At 32.9% G+C, this 19,053-nt stretch overlaps 1 protein-coding gene across 2 annotated transcripts in view; it reads right to left on the bottom strand.

Moving 5' to 3' along the window:
• The window catches only part of TMEM232 (transmembrane protein 232), a 326,537-nt gene that overhangs the window by 135,231 nt on the left and 172,253 nt on the right, over positions 1–19,053 (bottom strand). For both annotated transcript variants that reach the window (XM_079143528.1, XM_079143529.1), the window contains exon 14: positions 8,653–8,900. In XM_079143528.1, coding sequence (XP_078999654.1) covers positions 8,653–8,900 — 248 coding nt within the window. The remainder of the gene's footprint in view (positions 1–8,652; positions 8,901–19,053) is intronic.

The raw sequence follows: 19,053 nt of genomic DNA, 5'->3' as shown, positions 1-19,053 counted from the left end.
CTTGTACCTGCTAGGCAATGCTCTACCATTGAGCTACATCCCCAGCCCTGTACTTAGGATTTTCATTCCTGTTTTTCTGCTTTTCCTGTCCCCAGACATTGTCAGTGTATCCCCTTGTCTTCACCCTTTCTTTTCTCTTGTGTCTAGCAGGCACTCATCTCCATGTGCCTTTTATTCTTTCCTCTTTTCCTTGCTGTTTCTTTCATCTCCTTTTGTTAATATTCAGTTTCTTATATTTTTCTAATGCTTTTCTGGTTATCTCTTCCTTTAACTGTTCTTGATGTGAAATTAAGGAGAGTTGTTCAATGTTCTCTGTGACTCCCAACTGAATGTCTTCCATTTTTGTGGTCTTTGAGAATATACCGAACACATTTGAAGATTCTAAAGTAGATCCCAATACCCGTGACATTGGAAGTTGGCATTGTACTTTGATCATGTTGCAATTTTACAAAAAAGGATAACATAGGCTAAAGCAGTTTGTATTATTTATCTCTGCACTCCAGACTCACTAAGGTCCAGGCTGTGCAATTCTAAAGCACAAATCTACATATCTTCCTAATGACTTTTGAATTCTTGAAAAAAATTATGTAAAATTTCGACAAATCCTTCTCAAGCATTTTCTGTTGGCTATTTTCATACACAAAAGAGAAGCCTACCTACTGGTCTTGCTAAAGACTGGCAATAAAGTATACCTCTGGGAAATAAAATACCCATGATTTTGAAACTTAAGTAATAATTTACACAAATACATAAAATAAGAATTGGTTAAATGGGAAATCAAGAAGTGTGATGCCTACCATTTTTGCTCTTTCTCAATATGACTTAGCTATTCATGATAATTTGTGGTTCCATACAAATTTCTTAGAGATTTTTTTATACTTATTGGAAACATACAATTAGACACTAATTCAAATAATAATAATAAAAATAGAAGTGGGATTCCTAGAATATGGCAAACAGATCAGGACAAAGGAGAGTGGAGAGAAAGGGAAGGTACAGGGGAAAGAGATTAATCAAATTACATGCATGTACAAATATGGCACAATGATCCCCACTGTTATGTATAATTATAATGTGCCAATAAAAATAAATTAGAAAGGAAGAAAATGAAATATTTACAAACAAAAAATGTCATTACGTTTTTGGTAGAAATTTTACCAAATCTGTTGATTTCTATGGTTAGTACTGACATTTGAACAGTATTATATTTTCCAGTGCATGAACACAGTATATCTTTCATTTGTTTCTGTCTTTTTAAATTTTTTCATCAATGTTTTGCAGTTTTAAATACAAAAGTATGTACATCCTTAGTTCAGTTTATTCCTAACTATTTTATTTTGGAGGGGGTACTATTGTGAATGTGACTGTTTTCCTAATTTCTCTCTGACAGAGTTTGTTGTTCACATATAGAAATGAGTTGATTTTTGTATGTTGATTTTACATTCTACATTTTTTAATCCCATGATGACTTTTTAAATTTGTTCTAATTATTTATACATGACAGTAGAATGCATTTTGACACATCATACATAAATGGAGTGTAACTTCTCATTCTTCGGGTTGTACATGATGTAGAATCACACGGGTCATGTACTCATTCATATATGTACATATGGTAATAATGTCTGATTCATTCTACTACCCTTCCTACCCTGTGCCCACTCCCCTCCCTTCACTCCCTTCTGCCTAATGCAAAGTGCCTCTATTTTTCCCTAGCATTTATTGTGAATTAGCATCTACATATCAGAGAAAACATTTGGTCTTTGGATTTGGGGATTTTTCTTATTTCTCTTAGCATGATATTCTCCAGATCCATGCATTCACCTGAAAATGCCATAATTGCATTCCTCTTTAAGGCCGAGTAATATTTCATCATGTATATACACCACAATTTCTTTATCTGTTTTTCCATTGAGGGGCACCTAGGTTGGTTTCATAGTTTACCTATTGTGAATTGAGCTGCTATAAACATTGATGTGACTGTGTCACTGTAGTATGCTGATTTTAAGTCCTAGGTATAAATCTAGGAGTGTGATAGCTGGGCCAAATGGTGGTTCCATTCCAAGTTTTCTGAGGAATCTCCATACTGCTTTCCAGAGTAGTTGCAACAATTTGCAGTCCTACCAGCAATGTATGAGTGTACCTTTTCCCCACAGTCTCATTCACACGTATTCTTGCTTCTGTTCTTAATAACTGTCATTCTGACTGGAGCGAGATTAAATCATAGAGTAGTTTTGATTTGCATTTCTCTAATTGCTAGAGATGTTGAACATTTTTTCATATATTTGTTGATTAATTGCATTTCTTCTTCTGTCAAGTGTCTATTCAGTTCCTTAGCCCATTTATTGATTGGGTTATTTGTTTTTTTGGTGTTAAGTTTTTTGAGTTCTTTATATATCCTGGAGATTAGTGCTCTATCCGAGGTACATTTGGCAAAGATTTTCTCCCCTTCTGTAGATTCTCTCTTCATGTTATTGATTATTTCCTTTGCTGTGAACAAGCTCTTTAGTTTGATTCCATCCCATGTATTGATTCTTGATTTTATTTCTTGCACTTTAGGAGACTGGTTAAGGAAGTTACTTCCTAAACCGACATGGTGCAGATTCTGGTCTATTTTTCTACTATTAGGCACAGGGTCTCTGTCTTAGTGCCTAAGTCTTTGATCCACTTTGAACTGAGTTTCATGCATGGTGAAAGATAAGTGTTCAATTTCATTTTGTTTCATATAAATCTCTGGTTTTCCCAGCACCACTTGTTGAAGAGGTTATCTTTTTTCCAATGTCTGTTTTTGGCACCTTTGTCTAGTATGTGATAACTGTATTTATGTGTTATGGGTTTGTCTCTGTGTCTTCTATTCTGTACCATTTGTCTGTGTATCTATTTTGGTACCAATACCATGCTGTTTTTGTTACTATTGTTCTGTAGTATAATTTAAGGTCTGGTATCGTGAAGCCTTCTGCTTCAGTTTTCTTGCTTAGGATTACTTTTATTCTGGGTCTCTTATATCTCCAAATGAATTTTATGATTGCTTTTTCTATTTCTATAAAGAATGTCAATAGAGTTTCAATGGGAATTGCATTAAATCTGTATAATGCTTTTGGTAGCATGGTCATTTTGACAATGATGATTCTGCCTATGCAAATGCCTGCTGATGACATGAGGATCCAAAACTTTCCACCAGAAAAGTTCTAGAACTAATAAATGAATTCAACAAAGTAGCAGGATATAAAATTGACACCCATACATCAAATATATTCCTGTACATCATCGATGAATCCACTGAAAGAGAAAACAGGAAAACTACCCCTTTATTTCAGAAAGAATAAAAAATACTTGGGAATCAACTTAACAAAAGAGGTGAAAGACCTCCACAAGGAACACTACAGAACACTAAAGAAAGAATTTGAAGAAGACCTTACATTTTACAATTTTATTGAATTCATTTGTTCTAATGATTTTTGGTACAATCTTTAAAATTATCTCTATATAAGATCAAATAATGCAAGTAATAAAATTTCTAGTTCTTACTTTCTAAAATGAATGTCTTTTTTTTCTTTTTTCTTATGTAATTACTCTAAGACTTCTAGTATCATGTTGAATAGAACTAACAACAATGGAATCCTTTGTCATATTGCTGATCTTATATTTTTAACAAATTTTGTTTTTACCATTGAGTGTGATGCTAGAAGTGAATTTTTAATTTACAGTCTTTATTATGTTGAAGCACATTCCTTTTATTCCCAAATGTGGTAATAGTATTCATCGTGAAATTGTTTGAATTTTGTCAAATAGATTTTCACTATATATTAAGATAACCATGATTTTTAATCTTGCATTCTGTTAATGTTTATATCATATTAATTGATTTTTATATTTTGAACTATCCGTGAATCCCTGGAATAACCACCCCCTTCAGTAAGCTGCTAGATTCTGTTTGCTAGCATATTGTTGAGAATTTTTGTATCTATTTTCTGGCTTTGGAATAATGATAATGCTGGCCTTTTAAAACAAGTCTGGAAATTTTTTTCTCCTTTTCAATTTTTGTAAAAGTGTGTGAAAGATTGGCATTAATTCTTCTTCCAATGTTTGGTAGAATTTGGATTTGTTTAGCCATCTTCTGCCAAGTTTTCCTTTGTTGGGGGTTGTTTGATTGCTAATTCAATATCCACAATAGTTATAGGTGTGTTTGAACTTAATATTTCCTCATGGTGTAGACTTAGTAGGTTATGTTTCTAGTAGTATGTTTCTAGGTCATTCAGTTTGTTTTCAATCATTATTCATAATTGTCTCTTCTGGTCTTTTATATTTCTGTGGGTACCTGTTGAAAGTCTCTTTTATTTCTGATATTTTCGATTCTTCTTTTCTTCAATCAGTATATCAAAAGTCTCTTGCCCATTTTGCTTATCTTTTTGACTTTTCTATTTTTTTATTCTCCCTCCTTTATTTTAACCAAACCTTGCTTTTTTCTGTCTGTTAACATTGGGTTATTTTTTTCTTCATTTCCTTTCTCTTTGAGATACAAAGTTAGGGTTCTTATATAAAATCTTTCTTCTTTTTTAATGTAGGTATTTATGAACAACACTTGCAGTACTTTTAAGTCTTTTTATGTTGATCCATTTCTATTTCTTTTAAGATGTTTTCTAATTTCCTTTTTTGTTTATTTTTTGACTCAATGATAGCTCAAGTGTGATGTTTAATTTCTAAGCATTTGTGAATTATCTTGTTTTGTTCCATTGATTTGTAGCTTTACCCTATTGTGGATGGAAAAGAAACTTGTGGTTTCAGTCTTCTTGGATATGTTAACACTTTTTATAATGTGGTCTACTGGGAGAAAGTTCTGTGGCACCTGAGAAGAACTATGAATGCTGCTGTTATTCAGGTAAATGTTCTTTATTTGCCTGGTAGGTCCATCTGATCTATACTACTGTTCAAGCCTAGTATTTCCATATCCATCTTCTATTTGATTCTTCTATCAATTATTGACTGTAGAATATTTAAGTTTTCCATTACTCTGATATTATTCTTTCTCCCTTCAATTACATCAACCTTTCCTTTTTATACTTAGGTTCTCATATTAGTTATGTATATATTTATAGCTGTTATAACTTGCTGACTGATTAATCCTTTTATTAATGTAGCTTTTTTGTGACAGTTTTTTTTACCTGTTATCTATTTTGTTTGATATAACTACCTTAGCTCTCTTCTGGTTACCATTTTTCATATAGTATCCTTTTCTATTTCTTAAATTTCACCCTACATGTTCGCAAATCTAAAATGAGTTTCTTATAGAGTGTCCAAATATTTTTATAAAAGTACTTAATGATTATGAGAATATATAGTTCTAAAACCTCATCATGATTAACTGGAAAACACTAGAAGTTTTCTTAGTAAAAATAGGGACAGAGAAATGTTCACTTTTATTATTATTTTACTAGCATACTGAGAATAAAATATATAAGAGAAAGGAGGTAAAATTATAACATGATATATGCATGGACAATATGCTACAATGAAACCTATTATTTCTGCAAAATTAATATACATTGATGAAAAATAAAAATCACAATCATACCAAAAAAAGAAATAAAAAAAATAAACTGTCTGCAACTAATATAATTGTGAATCAAGTAAAAAAATCTCAGTAAATGAACTTACTAAGGTAGTAAGGTATGTAATTAATCCATAGAATGCAACAGCATTGAACATATATAAGGAGTAGCCTGTGGGAGTCTAATTTGGAGAAAAGATTATATTAACAATAAAACAGATGAAATACTTAGTAATGACCTTATCAAAAAATGAAATGCATATATGAAAATATTTAAGCAGTGTTGAAGGGTGAAAAAGGAATTCTGAATAAATGGAAATAGTAAGTCATGTTGTTAGAGATGTTAATCCTCAAAAGCATGGCAATGTATGTTTTATAAAGTTTTTTAAAATTTAAAGTAACCTGAGTATTTGAATAAGTACCTGTTAGAATTAGAAAAACTACCTTTAAAGGTGATGTAAAAAAATGAATAAACCACAAGAGCTGAGGGAAAAATCCAAAATGAAGTAGCAATATTCAACTAACTTGATCTATATTAACATATATTTAAAATAACTAAATTCACGTATTTAAATATGTTATGAAGTCATATTCTGGGAACATCTTTGAAATAGCTTGGAACAAAGAAATAGAATTCAAAAATCCAGAATTAGACACAAGAATTTGGTATTTGGAAAAGATAATATTCAATATCTAGAAAAGTGGTGAAGGTAAATGGATGACTCAATAAAAATTATGGGGAGAGCTGAACAGCCCATGTGGATCTACTCTTCACACCAAGTGTTAGACAGCTTTTTGTCACTTTGAGCAAACACCGAAGAACAACTTAAAGAAAGAAAGGTTTATTTTGGCTCATGTTTCAGTGATTATAGTTCATGGTTAGCCAAATCGATTGCTTTTGGTGTGAGCCAAAGAAGAAGGTTGTGATGGAGGAAAGTTGCTCACCTCATGGCAGTCAGGAAGACAGGAGAGAGAGAAGGGGCCAAGGGACCCAGCGACCTTCTTCCTTCCATTGGTCCCCTCTTCCTAATTATTCATTCAGGTATGATGTCATCTTCATCAAGTTAGTTTGTTGATGAGGTTAACACCTTTATGATCCAATCATTTCCCCAAAGCCATACCTCTAAACGTTGCTGCATTGGGGACCAAGCCTTCAACACATGAGTCTTTGGGGGACACTTCATATCTAAATCGTATCATCTTTAAAAAAAAAAACTTTCAAGTGGACCAATGATTACATTTTATAGACTATCTTAAAAAACACAGACGACAAAGTGATAAGATTTTAATCTTAAATAGAAAAAAAAACTTTACTAAATAGACTGAGAAACAAAACAAAAGACCCCAAGCCCCATAAACTATAGGGAAAATTAACAAACCATATTTCTTAGGAAAAGAATCTATTGTAAAAATATTATAAATGAAATTAAAAGATAAATTAAAATGGTGGGGAAAAATCTGTAGCCTTTGCCATGGACAAAGTGACATGTACAATAATAAATAGTTCTCTGAAAGTCAGGTAAAAAAGACAAAAATTCAGTGAAGAAATGAGGGGAAAATGAGTTAGCTTCTAAATAAACAAAATCAAAAAGCTCTTAACACATGAAAGGTGTTCGACCCACTCATCCTAAAGAATAAAAATTAAGACTATATTTAGAAACCGAATTTTATATTTCAGATTGTCAAAGCTCAAATATTTATTGACACCCTCTATAGAAAACATACATTCACATACATTTCTGCTAGAGATATAAATTTGCACAAGTACTCTGAGAGGAAATTTGGAAGTACCTAACATTTCAAAGGCATACAGACATTGACCCAGGAATCATCTCTTTTGAGAATTTACCTTGCATGTAAAAATGACATGTTGTAAAAGGTTATATTTGTGGCTCTGTCTGTATTTGTGGACAATCGACAATCTAAATGCCAACCAATAAAGCTGGTTAAATAAATTAGGGAACATGGACACTGAGGAAAATATCTATTGTATCAAAAGTAATAATGAGAAAATTGCCTATGTTTGCAACGGAAAGAGCAGCAACTATTTAGACCAACTAAGTTTCTTTGCTGGGGTCAATTCCTTTAGTCCAGGAACAAAAGACTCAGATTAGATGGTAAGATGACACAAAGACAATCAAATGCAATATCTAAGGCATGGACAAGATAAAGCAGATATAATCAAGAAAAAGAAACTGAGAATGGCAAAATTGAAATCAAAGTGCAATCTAACAATTTTCAATTATAATCTACCATGCAGATACTGCTCTGCAGAGAATCAAAACATGAAAAATGAATTGTTAAAAATACAAAGAAATCTGATTTCATTGTGCTCTTAATAAGAAAAATGAACAATGTAACATCCTCTAAGAGTGACTTGGTTTAAAGAATAAATAAAACATTGTCTTGATTAAAACTTTGCCGAAAGATCTAAAATTATAAAACATGGGGCTTGAGTTAAATAGCAACAGAGTGATTCTTCATCTACATTTTCATCTGCCAAATGAGCATCAGTCTGGGAAATATCTAACTGTGTTAACTGGTAACAAAAATCCTAAGAATGGGAAGTAAATCTACCATTGAAAATTATCCCCTTTAACTTTTTTAAGTCTGTGGCTTTAGGAAGTCATTACAAGTAAATTTAAAGAAGTTTTAAGGGATCAAAATACAAAAAATAAAAATTATCCTCATACCTATCACTCATTGAATGTTCACTATGTTTAAGACTCTGTTAGATTCATTAAATGTGTATTGAACACATATACATACATGCATGTATACATACATGTAAAATGAATATAGTCTTAAAACTTAGAATATTTAATGATGTAATTCCTGTTTTTAATCTGATAGACTTCCACACAATAATTACTTTAACATTGATTTATATCGCATACTAACTATTTTAAACACTAGAAAATAGTCTCTGAAAAGGCATAACTTACTGAAAGTAACTTGGTCAGGATAGAATATTTAGAAGGTAATGAAACCAAGATTTGAATTGGAGAAGAGAAACTGAGTTCAATAATGTGATACACGATTATCTATAATTTCTGTGACTTTGAGATATATTTAAATAAAAGAGCTAATAGTGTTTCACTTACCTTACTCTAAAATATAGGAACCTTTTCTTCATGGACTCCTGTTTTTTACTTAGATATTTCTTTCGATCCTGTTTGACCACTGGTTTCATTGAAGGGAGAACATGGGCATCAAGAGATGGAACCAATAGTTTGGAAAGTGTGTTGGCAATTCTCCATCCAATGTATTTAGAGAAAACATCTTCCTCTATGTTTGATGAAACTTTTGAACTATATCTGGTAAAGGGATCAGTTGGATTGTTTAATTCAGCCTGTGGAAAGAAGAGAAAAAAGTAACGAGTTGAAAGGAAAAATGATTATCATTAAATAATAGATTAAATGCATGTTCATTTTCTTTTATGAATGTTTCATTCTTTTGTTAAATAAAAATAAACTTTATGAGGAAAGAATGTAGTTTCTGAAAAGATCATGATAATAATTCTCAATAAGATGAACAATTAAGCATTTGTGAATCCAGTCCTGACATTTTGAAAATGATAAAAAGTTTATATTTTAAATTTCATACACCTGTCACACAAGAATTTCATAAGCATTTATAAAATGTATTTAATAATAAATTAAGTGGTTGAAATAATATATATTTTATTTTAAAAGACTATCATTTTTCTGTGCAAAATCTTCATTTTCATTTAATTGAACAAAATATTTCTATGGAATAAAAATTTTAAGTGCAAAACAAAGACTTTGTATTTAGCTTAATATGAAGATGTTTTAACATTTAATTTTAATTTTTTTCCTTTTAATTTATTTTAACTGTTACACAAATCATGAAAATTGAATATACCATGTTATGGTTTGATGCATGTCATTTTTTATTGCATTTAATATCAAAAAAGAGAAAAAATCCATAAGCAACATTTATTCAAGAAAAAGCTATATTTAGAAATTACCTACTTATATGTAATTATATCTGTGACTGATTTTTAATTATTTCTTTTGAAATGGCTAGAGGCATGTTTTCTTTGGATGGAATCAATAATACATGAAGATGCAAGTAAAATGTCATGTGTTATAATTTTTTTAATGTTCACAATATGTTCAGACTGGGAATTTTTCTCATAAATAAGTTTGGTGCTGCCTATTTTCATTTTAGGTTTTAAATTTTTTATTGAATATTATTCATCTTCATGCAGTTCATTACCAGTCACTCAGGATTCATTTTAGATGCCTATAAATCCTCTCATAAAAAATATAGAAATGGAAAATGTTTTTCTGCATATAAACATGTAATTTAATGTCTTTAGTATTCCAAGATCTTCTGAGTTCAATTAAATTACTGTTAAAAGATTGTCTATTGAGTTATTTAGATAAAATGAAAGTGTAAAATGTGTACAATATAGTTTTCTCAAGACGGGAACTGGGAAGAGAAAAGTTTAAAGCACTGAGAAAAATAAAATAGAAGACAGGTGAGCAAGTATGGATTGCTATGAAATTCAGAGGATGGGAAGGAGTAACATAAAAAAAAACATAAAGAACAAACAAATCCCCAAATACTTTAAAAGAATAAGGTGAAAGTCTTGCACACAGATATGTTACCATCATCCCACTTCTGTATATTCAAAGGAAATGAAACAATATGTCAAAGAGATAACTGCACACCCACATTTATTGCAGCACTTGTCACAAAGGCAAAGATATGGAATAAACCATCAGCAGATGAACAGATGAAGAAAATGCAGCACAGACAACCAATGAAACACCATTTTGCCTTGAACAAAGAAGAGAAGTCTGTCACTTGAAATAACATGGAGGAAACTGCAGGACTTAAATGTTAAGTGAAATAATCCAGGCACAGAAAAAAAAGAAATACTGCACAATCTCTCTTGCATCTGGAACCTAAAAAAATCAGATTTCACAGAAATAGAGAGCAGAATGGTGGTTACCAGTGGCTGTGAGCTGACTTGGGGATATGTTGGTCCAAGCAAATTTTCAGTTGGATACGAAGGAAATGTTCAAGAGCTCTATTGCACAACATGGTAACTCTATTTAATAATAATATAGGATATATGTGAATAATAATAATATAGCACATTTGTTCATATCTTCTGCAACAAATATAATAACCATATGAGGTAGTACATGTTTTAATAAACTTGATTTGGTCATTCTACAATGTATGTGTGTGTGTTTGTGTGTGTGCGTGAAAGAAAGCAAGAGAGAGAAAGTGGTAAATATGTACATATACATAATATATATGAATATATATTTCAAAACAATGTACATGATAAATATATATAATTTTAAATAAATTGAAAACTAAAACATTAAAAATGCCATCCAAAGAAAGAAGCCCCTTTTTAAAAACTATTTCAGAAAAATAAGACATTACCACTATTACTCATAGCAGTAAGTCCAGTTTTAAGATATCTTTGAATTCAATTTTCTCCAGATATTGGAATCTGCCACATCCAGCACAGCCATTAATTCAGAAACTGGTGAGGGATGATGGGGGATTGAAAAAAGACAAACGAACACATAGAGAGAGAAAGCTGGGACCAGGCGGGACACTGTCCTCCAATGGAGAAACAATCATCCAGAGCTAGCTCAGCACATTTGTTACATATGTTTTATCATCAAAAACTATATTTGTGAGAAAGTTTTAGTAAAGCAGACAGACTTGAAGTTTGCAGTGAAACTTGTGATATATCAAGGTTATCTTGTTATGCCCAGAATTCTCTATCCCCAGGAGTTGGTGCCTGAGCTACAGGTTCAGACTGATATAGCTCTGCACCTTTGCACCAAGCCTTCCCAGGCCAGGCATCACTACAGTAACTAGGTCATCTTGATCTGCACTTTTGCATAGGAAAGTTCCCAGTGCAAATGCAGCCACAAGGCAGTCAGAGGCCATTATTCAAGTCACCGTGCTCCACAGGAATCCACATACAATTATCTTTATACGATTCCTACCTGAGTTGAGTGTTTGGCCTATTAACCAGGCAGATATCATGAACAGAGTATTCGATTTGAAATTTGAAGTGAAACTGTGTCTCTTACACTGAATAACTGTTGTGACTTTGAAGACATTATTTAACATCCTAAAGTCTGAAACTACACCTATAACATGGTAATCACAAAATATGTACTTTGTTTCCTACTTAATTTCTCTGACTTACCTTTTAAAAAGAAAAGTTACTTTAAAACCAATAGTAACATTGATGCAAAAATTCTCGACAAAATTTTAGCAAATCACATACAAAAATATATTAAAAAGATAGTGCACCACGTTCAAGTGGGTTTTATCCCAGGGATGCAAGGTTGGTTCAACATGCAGAAATCAATAAATGTCATTCACCATATCAACAGACTAAAAGTTAAGAATCACATGATTATTTCAATAGATGCAGAAAAAGCATTCGATAAAAGACAGCATCCCTTCATGCTCAAAACTCTAGAAAAAATTGGGGTAGTGGGAACATTCCCTAACATTGTAAAGGCCATTTACGCTAAGCCCATGGCCAATATCATTCTAAATGGTGAAAAATTGAAAGCATTCCCCCTAAAAACTGGAAAAAGGCAGTGATGCCCTCTTTCACCACTTCTGTTCAACATCGTTCTTGAGACTCTAGCCAGAGCAATTAGACAAAACAAAGAAATTAAAGGGATACGAATTGGAAAAGAAGAACTCAAACTATCCCTGTTCACGGATGACATGATTATATATTTAGAGGAAACTGGAAATTCCACCAGAAAACTCTTAGAACTCATAAGTGAATTCAGTAAAGTTGCAGGTTACAAGATCAATGCTCATAAATCCAACGCATTTTTATACATAAGTGATGAATCTTCAGAAAGAGAAATAAGGAAAACTACCCCATTCACAATAGCATCGAAAAAAATAAAATACTTGGGAAACAATCTCACAAAAGAGGTGAAAGACCTCTACAATGAGAACTACAGAACACTAAAGAAAGAAATTAAAGAAAACCTTAGAAGATGGAAAGATCTCCCATGTTCTTGGATAGGCAGAATTGATATTGTCAAAATGGCCATACTACCAAAAGTGCTATACAGATTCAATGCAATTCCAATTAAAATCTCCATGATGTACCTTACAGAAATAGAGCAAGCAATTATGAAATTCATCTGGAAGAATTAGAAACCCAGAATAGCTAAAGCAATCCTCAGTAAAAAGAGCAAAGCAGAGGGTATCGCAATACCAGATCTTCAACTCTATTACAAAGCAATAGTAACAAAAATGGCATGGTATTGGTACCAAAATAGACAGGTAGATCAATGGTACAGAATAGAGGACATGGACACAAACCCAAATAAATACAATTTTCTCATACTAGACAAAGGGGCCAAAAATATGCAATGGAGAAAAGATAGCCTCTTCAACAAATGGTGCTGGGAAAACTGGAAAACCATATGCAACAGAATGAAATTAAACCCCTATGCTTTACCCTGCACAAAACTCAACTCAAAGTGGATCAAGAACCTTGGAATCAGACCAGAGACCCTACCTCTTATAGAAGAAAAAGTTGGTCTAAACCTTCAACTTGTTGGCTTAGGATCAGACTTCCTTAACAGGACTCCCATAGCCCAAGAAATAAAAGCAAGAATCAATAGCTGGGATAAATTCAAACTAAAAAGCTTTCTCTCAGCAAAGGAAACTATCAGTAATGTGAAGAGAGAGCCTACAGAGTGGGAGAATATCTTTGCCACTCATACTTCAGATAGAGCACTAATTTCCAAAATATATAAAGAACTCAAAAAACTCTGCACCAAGAATACAAATAATCCAATCAACAAATGGGCTAAGGAAATGAACAGACACTTCACAGAAGAAGATGTACAAGCAATCAACAGATATATGAAAAAATGTTCAACATCTCTAGTAATAAGAGAAATGCAAATCAAAACTACCCTAAGATTTCATCTCACCCCAATTAGAATGGTGATTATCAAGAACACAAGCAACAATAGGTGTTGGCAAGGATGTGGGCAAAAAGGTACACTCATACATTGCTGGTGGGTTTGCAAATTAGTGCAGCCACTCTGGAAAGCAGTATGGAGATTCCTCAGAAAGCTTGGAATGGAACCACCATTTGACCCAGCTATTCCACTCCTTGGCCTATACCCAAAGGACTTAAAATCAGCATACTACAGAGATACAGCCACATCAATGTTCATAGCTGCTCAATTCACCATAGCCAGATTGTGGAACCAACCTAGATGCCCTTCAGTTGATGAATGGATAAAGAAACTGTGGCATATATATACAGAATGGAATATTACTCCGCCTTGAAGAATGATAAAATTATGGCATTTGCAGGCAAATGGATGAAATTGGAGGATATCATGCTAAGTGAGATAAGCCAATCTCAAAAAACTAAAGGACGAATGATCTCGCTGATAAGCGGATGAGAACATATAATGGGGGGTAGGAGGGGTTAGCGTTAGGGTTAGGGTTAGGTTTAGGGTTAGGGATAAGGAGAGTGGTAAGAATGGAGAAAGGAAGGACTGTATAGAGGGAAAAGAGGGGTGGGAGGGGTGGGGGGAAAGGGAAAAAATAACAATGAATCAAACAACATTGCCCTATGTAAATTTATGATTTTTAATAAAAAAAATCAATAGTAACATATAACAGAGCACAAATATAGGATTATCATGGTGATATTTCAGTTACTGAGTGATGAAAGAATAAATGAATTATTAAATGAATGGACCAACAAAAATAATGTCCTCTATGAAATAATTTCTGGTAAAATACACTGTTATCAATGGCAGCTTTACCCCATATCATAGCATCCTGGTGCTCTTTTCATCATGTCTTATTTGACTACTCTTTACTTTCTTCCCTCCAACACAGAAGAGCCTAGAATTCCAGATGTGAACTTTCTTAGCAAAATGAAGGTATTCCCAGATCTTCCACTATTCCCTTGTTGGAAGCTCAGGAAATTTCCATCCCCAATGATGTTCAAGGCTTCCAACTTATAAAAATGTAGTCTCAAATCTGCTTACTAAGATAGACTGCAAACAAACTCAGCAAGTTTAGTTAATCTCTCCTGGCCTATTCTGTGCTTAGTTTTGTTCTACTGTGTTCTTCATTTATGCCATGAAATTAATAATTGCCTGTCAGAGTTTTTTGAGGATTAATTTTAGATCACATAGGAGACTGCTCTGGCAGACAGTAAGAAGCTCACAGATAGCAGAGCCCTCAGGACTTAGCTAGGAGAGAGTACTACATCTCTGGCCTTTGCTTCTATTCTAAGCACCAACCCTAGAAGATTTAACTCGTCTCTGCCATGCCAAAACCAATGTGGTCACATTAGTTTCTTATTCGCAAATTTACCAAATAGGATCATGAGGATGCTTCTATGGCCTCCTTCCCTCTTCTCCTAAAGCCATTACTCTAATATGTGGCAATTCAGAGGCTTAAATCCCATCTTTTCAAAAGTCAGGGGCAGTGGCACATGCCTGTAATCCCAGACGTTGGGGAGACTGAGGCAAGAGGATCTCAAGTTCAAAGCCAGCCTCAGAAACTTAAGGGGTCCTAGGCAACTTAGCATCTCAAAATAAAAAAAATAAAAACTGGGCTGGTATGTGACTCAGGGGTTAAGGATCCCTAGGTTCAATAACTGGTATAAAAATATATTTTCATAAGTCTAAGACTATATTTATTGAAAGAAGATTGACACTAAATATTAATGACCTTACAATATATTCTAAATTCACTGATTTTTTACTCCCAATGAATATTACCTCAAAGTTCATCTTTAATCGTTGTGTAGATATTTACATTCTCATTAAGTGTTCCAGTTTTTGTGTGTGTGTGTGTGTGTGTGTGTGTGTGTGTGTGTGATGCTTGTGTAGGCTCTGTAGATTCAGAGTTTTCTTGCATAATTGAAACTTGACATTTATTTTTTGGTTAAGAAACAAATTGTAGTTTTTGAATATCTATTAATTTTATGGATTTAATATTAATATTGGAAGAGTGGCATTCCTGAAGAATTTTTCTCTTACATACATATTCTAACCATGGGCAGGAGCAGATGCTTTCCCTTTGCCTCTGTACTGGGAAGATGGTAAAAACATGCAGTAATGTAGGTTGGCAGGAAGATGACAGATAGATCCACATGAGGGAGAATTCCCTAAGGAGCTAGGATGTAGTACTAATCAAAGGGGAAAAAAAAACAACCTCACCTGAGTTCTGATTTTTCCATCAATAATTAGGGAAATGAGGCATTCACACCAAAATTTGAGCTCATTCACATTATTCAAGACATAAGAAAATAAAGGAGAAATAAAGAGGTTGTTGAATCATTACAGCATAGTTTGCAGCAAATTCTCTCCCTACTGTTCTCTTTTGATAAAATGTACTCACTTTTCTCTATGTAATATTAGAGCTGAGAATATTTGACTTGTTTTGGAAAATAATTTTTTTCAAGAAACTTCAAAATTTAAGTATGGCCGACGAATTGGTTGTCTCAAAAGCTTATTTCCTGTAGGAATTATAAAAAACTCACAAAGGAGAACAGCAAGAATAACTCCTTACTATTTGTGTTCCTTAACTTATCATTTCTGTTACCTGGGATCATGTTCTAAATGCAGAGTGTCAGACCCTGCCTTTGTAGGTATATTAAAGTTTATGAAGAACTGATGTACTAAAGAAAGGATTAAGGAGAATATCTATTTTCCCACTCATGAGTTGTGTGATCTTGTATAAGTCACATAACTTCTCTGAGCATGTTTCTATTACTGAATTTGGAATTTTAAACATATTCCCATTTACAGGATGTTATGAACATTATATATGAAAATTGAATGTTTTCTAACACAGTGCCTGGCACACAAAACTTCTTCAATAAATGTTAGTTCCTTGCTTATATTTTTTTCATTTCAATTTAATTTTAGAGGGAACATGACATAATGAAAGTTGAAGAGCCTTTTGGTGAAGCTCACTCATAGTCCATCTATAATCAGTCACTTACTTTATCTGATTGAGGCTCAGAACATTGATCCACATATGTAATGAGGGTGTAGGAGAGCTTAAAAGAGTTAATGTACATAAGACAGCACAATGCCTGATGCATTGTAAAACCTCTATAAACAACATTTTTGTTCTCTAAAACAATATCTGATCGGTGCATTAACACACACTTGTTAATCTTAGCAACTTCAGAGACTGAGGCAGGAGGATCCTAAGTTTGAGGCAGCCTTAGTAACTTATCAAGGTCCTAAACAACTTAGTGAGAGACCCTATCTCCAAATTATTAAAAAAAAAAAAAAAATGGACTGGGGAAGTAGCTTAGTGATGTAATGCCAATTCCCCTCCCTCCCTCCCTCCAATAAAAGGGTCTGAAGCTTTGGCCATTCTATTGATAAGTATTTATGTGACTATATTTTTCCAAAGATACATCTCATTTTCCACACTCAGAATTTCGATCTATATTAAAGCCACATGTGAAGGAGAAAACAGACCTGAGAAAATGGGAACTAATTGTGTTTTTTCTATTTTGGTATTCTTCAGAGTACATTAGGAGTGTGGAAATATCATTAAGAATAAAAACAAATTTTATTTTAACAATCTCACCATGAAATGTTAACCACAAAATGCTTTACCTGATGAGTCAAAGGTACTCTGGATAAAGGCACATGCTCATTTCATCTGTACATATTTCTTTTTGATATTTTAGGTCATATGCCAGATGGCAGAAAGCACTTAGACATGATGACTTTTCCTAGATGTGCCAACATATGCTGCTGAATTGCCTATACCGAGAAACCTTGCTCATTGCAAGTCTCCCTGGAAGTATTTCAAACAAAGCACATCAGTTAACATTTGTTTATTATGCCACTGCGAGTATATGACAGCCTTTTATTTCTTTCCCAACTACTCAGGCAACAGTTGGGTTTATATTGAATTTGTCACATGAAGGGCTCATGTTTGGGATTTATTCAGAATTTTTTTTTCATTTCAAATATTCATATTAAATATCTCACCTTTCCTCTAACCTCCACAAGCATCAAATTTTATGAACAGATATAAAAAGAATTATAGATGATAGAATGTTATTATAGAAAGAATAAATACAAGGTATGAGAGAACATAATATGGTTTGTCATGGATTTACCAGCACTGTAGACAAATAGATGTGTTAAATCAAAATTTTATTCATTAAATTAAAAAATGTAACATATAAGTTGCATAGTTGTTTTTAAAGTATAAAAAGAGACAATTTCTCCTTAACTCCATAATCATTCAGGTATAGTCAATCCTTGGGAAGTAATCCCTTCCCCCTATAATGTACAGTGGTTATAATTAAAGCTACATGTTGCTGTGTATGTCATATGGCTGTAGTATTGCCTTACATGGCTTTGGAAGCATGGAATTAGGAAAGAACAAAGGTTGCACTGTAAAAAGTCATTTGCAATAACTAAAATAAGAGTGGAATATATATTTTACTTTACAAAAACTGACTGAAGCATAAACCTTTATTATATATGTTTTTAAAATGTTTCCTATTCATGGGGAGTAGTGAGGGAACACCTAGACACTGGAAGGTTTTAACCACTTGCAAAAGACATCTTCCAGCCAGTTTGTATCATACAACTTTTCCAAAGAGGTATCACAGGCTAGTGTGAAAGATTGGCAGAATGAACTTTGAGATTAGAAAGTTATTAAGGAAATAAAAGAATGTAAGTAAATAAATAATCTTTGGAGTTTTATTATTGTAAATAAGTATTATCATGATGATGCAAGAAAAGGAAATGAAAACCTTGATTTTATCATCCTCATGTATCATTGTAAAATGAAACACACTTGAAAAGATAATTTGCATAAAAAGACACTTAAATTTATGTCTTATCTAGACCAACATAGATGTCATAGCCAATGAAACCATCTTTCAAAATTAAATTGAGCAGAAAATCTTTCAAATAAATGAAAACTGACAAAATTCACCACCAGCAGAATCTCACCAAAAGGATATGAAAAGATTTCCTCTAATAGAAGAAAAATAATCTCACATAGAAGGTTAGGGTCTTAAGAAGGGAGAGTAAGAAAAAAAAATGTGTGAATATGTGAACAAGCCTGAAGAGTAGTGGTAGTATAAAACACTAGTTACATATCAGTGTCTCTAAACACACTTGCTCTTATGCAAACCCTCCCAACACATCCAGGGCTGCATGCATACAATTAAAATTCACAACCTGTACCAGGAATGAAGCAACTAGAACATTTATACACTTTGGGAAGTTAGTTGTCATTGTTTATGACCTAGTCATTTTATTCTTAATATCTAACTCTAGTTGAGCCATGTTAAATATTATTTTCAATAGGACAAAAGCATTTGAATAACAGCTATTTTAATATGGGTCCATCAAAAACACACAAAAATCAGCATCAAATGATATTTATGAAAAGGCTTTGGATAGCATTACTCATAACACCTTGAAAAT

This window comes from Sciurus vulgaris (assembly GCF_902686455.1).
Source record: "Sciurus vulgaris genome assembly, chromosome: 6".
Classification (NCBI taxonomy): domain Eukaryota; kingdom Metazoa; phylum Chordata; class Mammalia; order Rodentia; family Sciuridae; genus Sciurus; species Sciurus vulgaris.
This window is presented reverse-complemented; position numbering and strand designations above follow the sequence as displayed.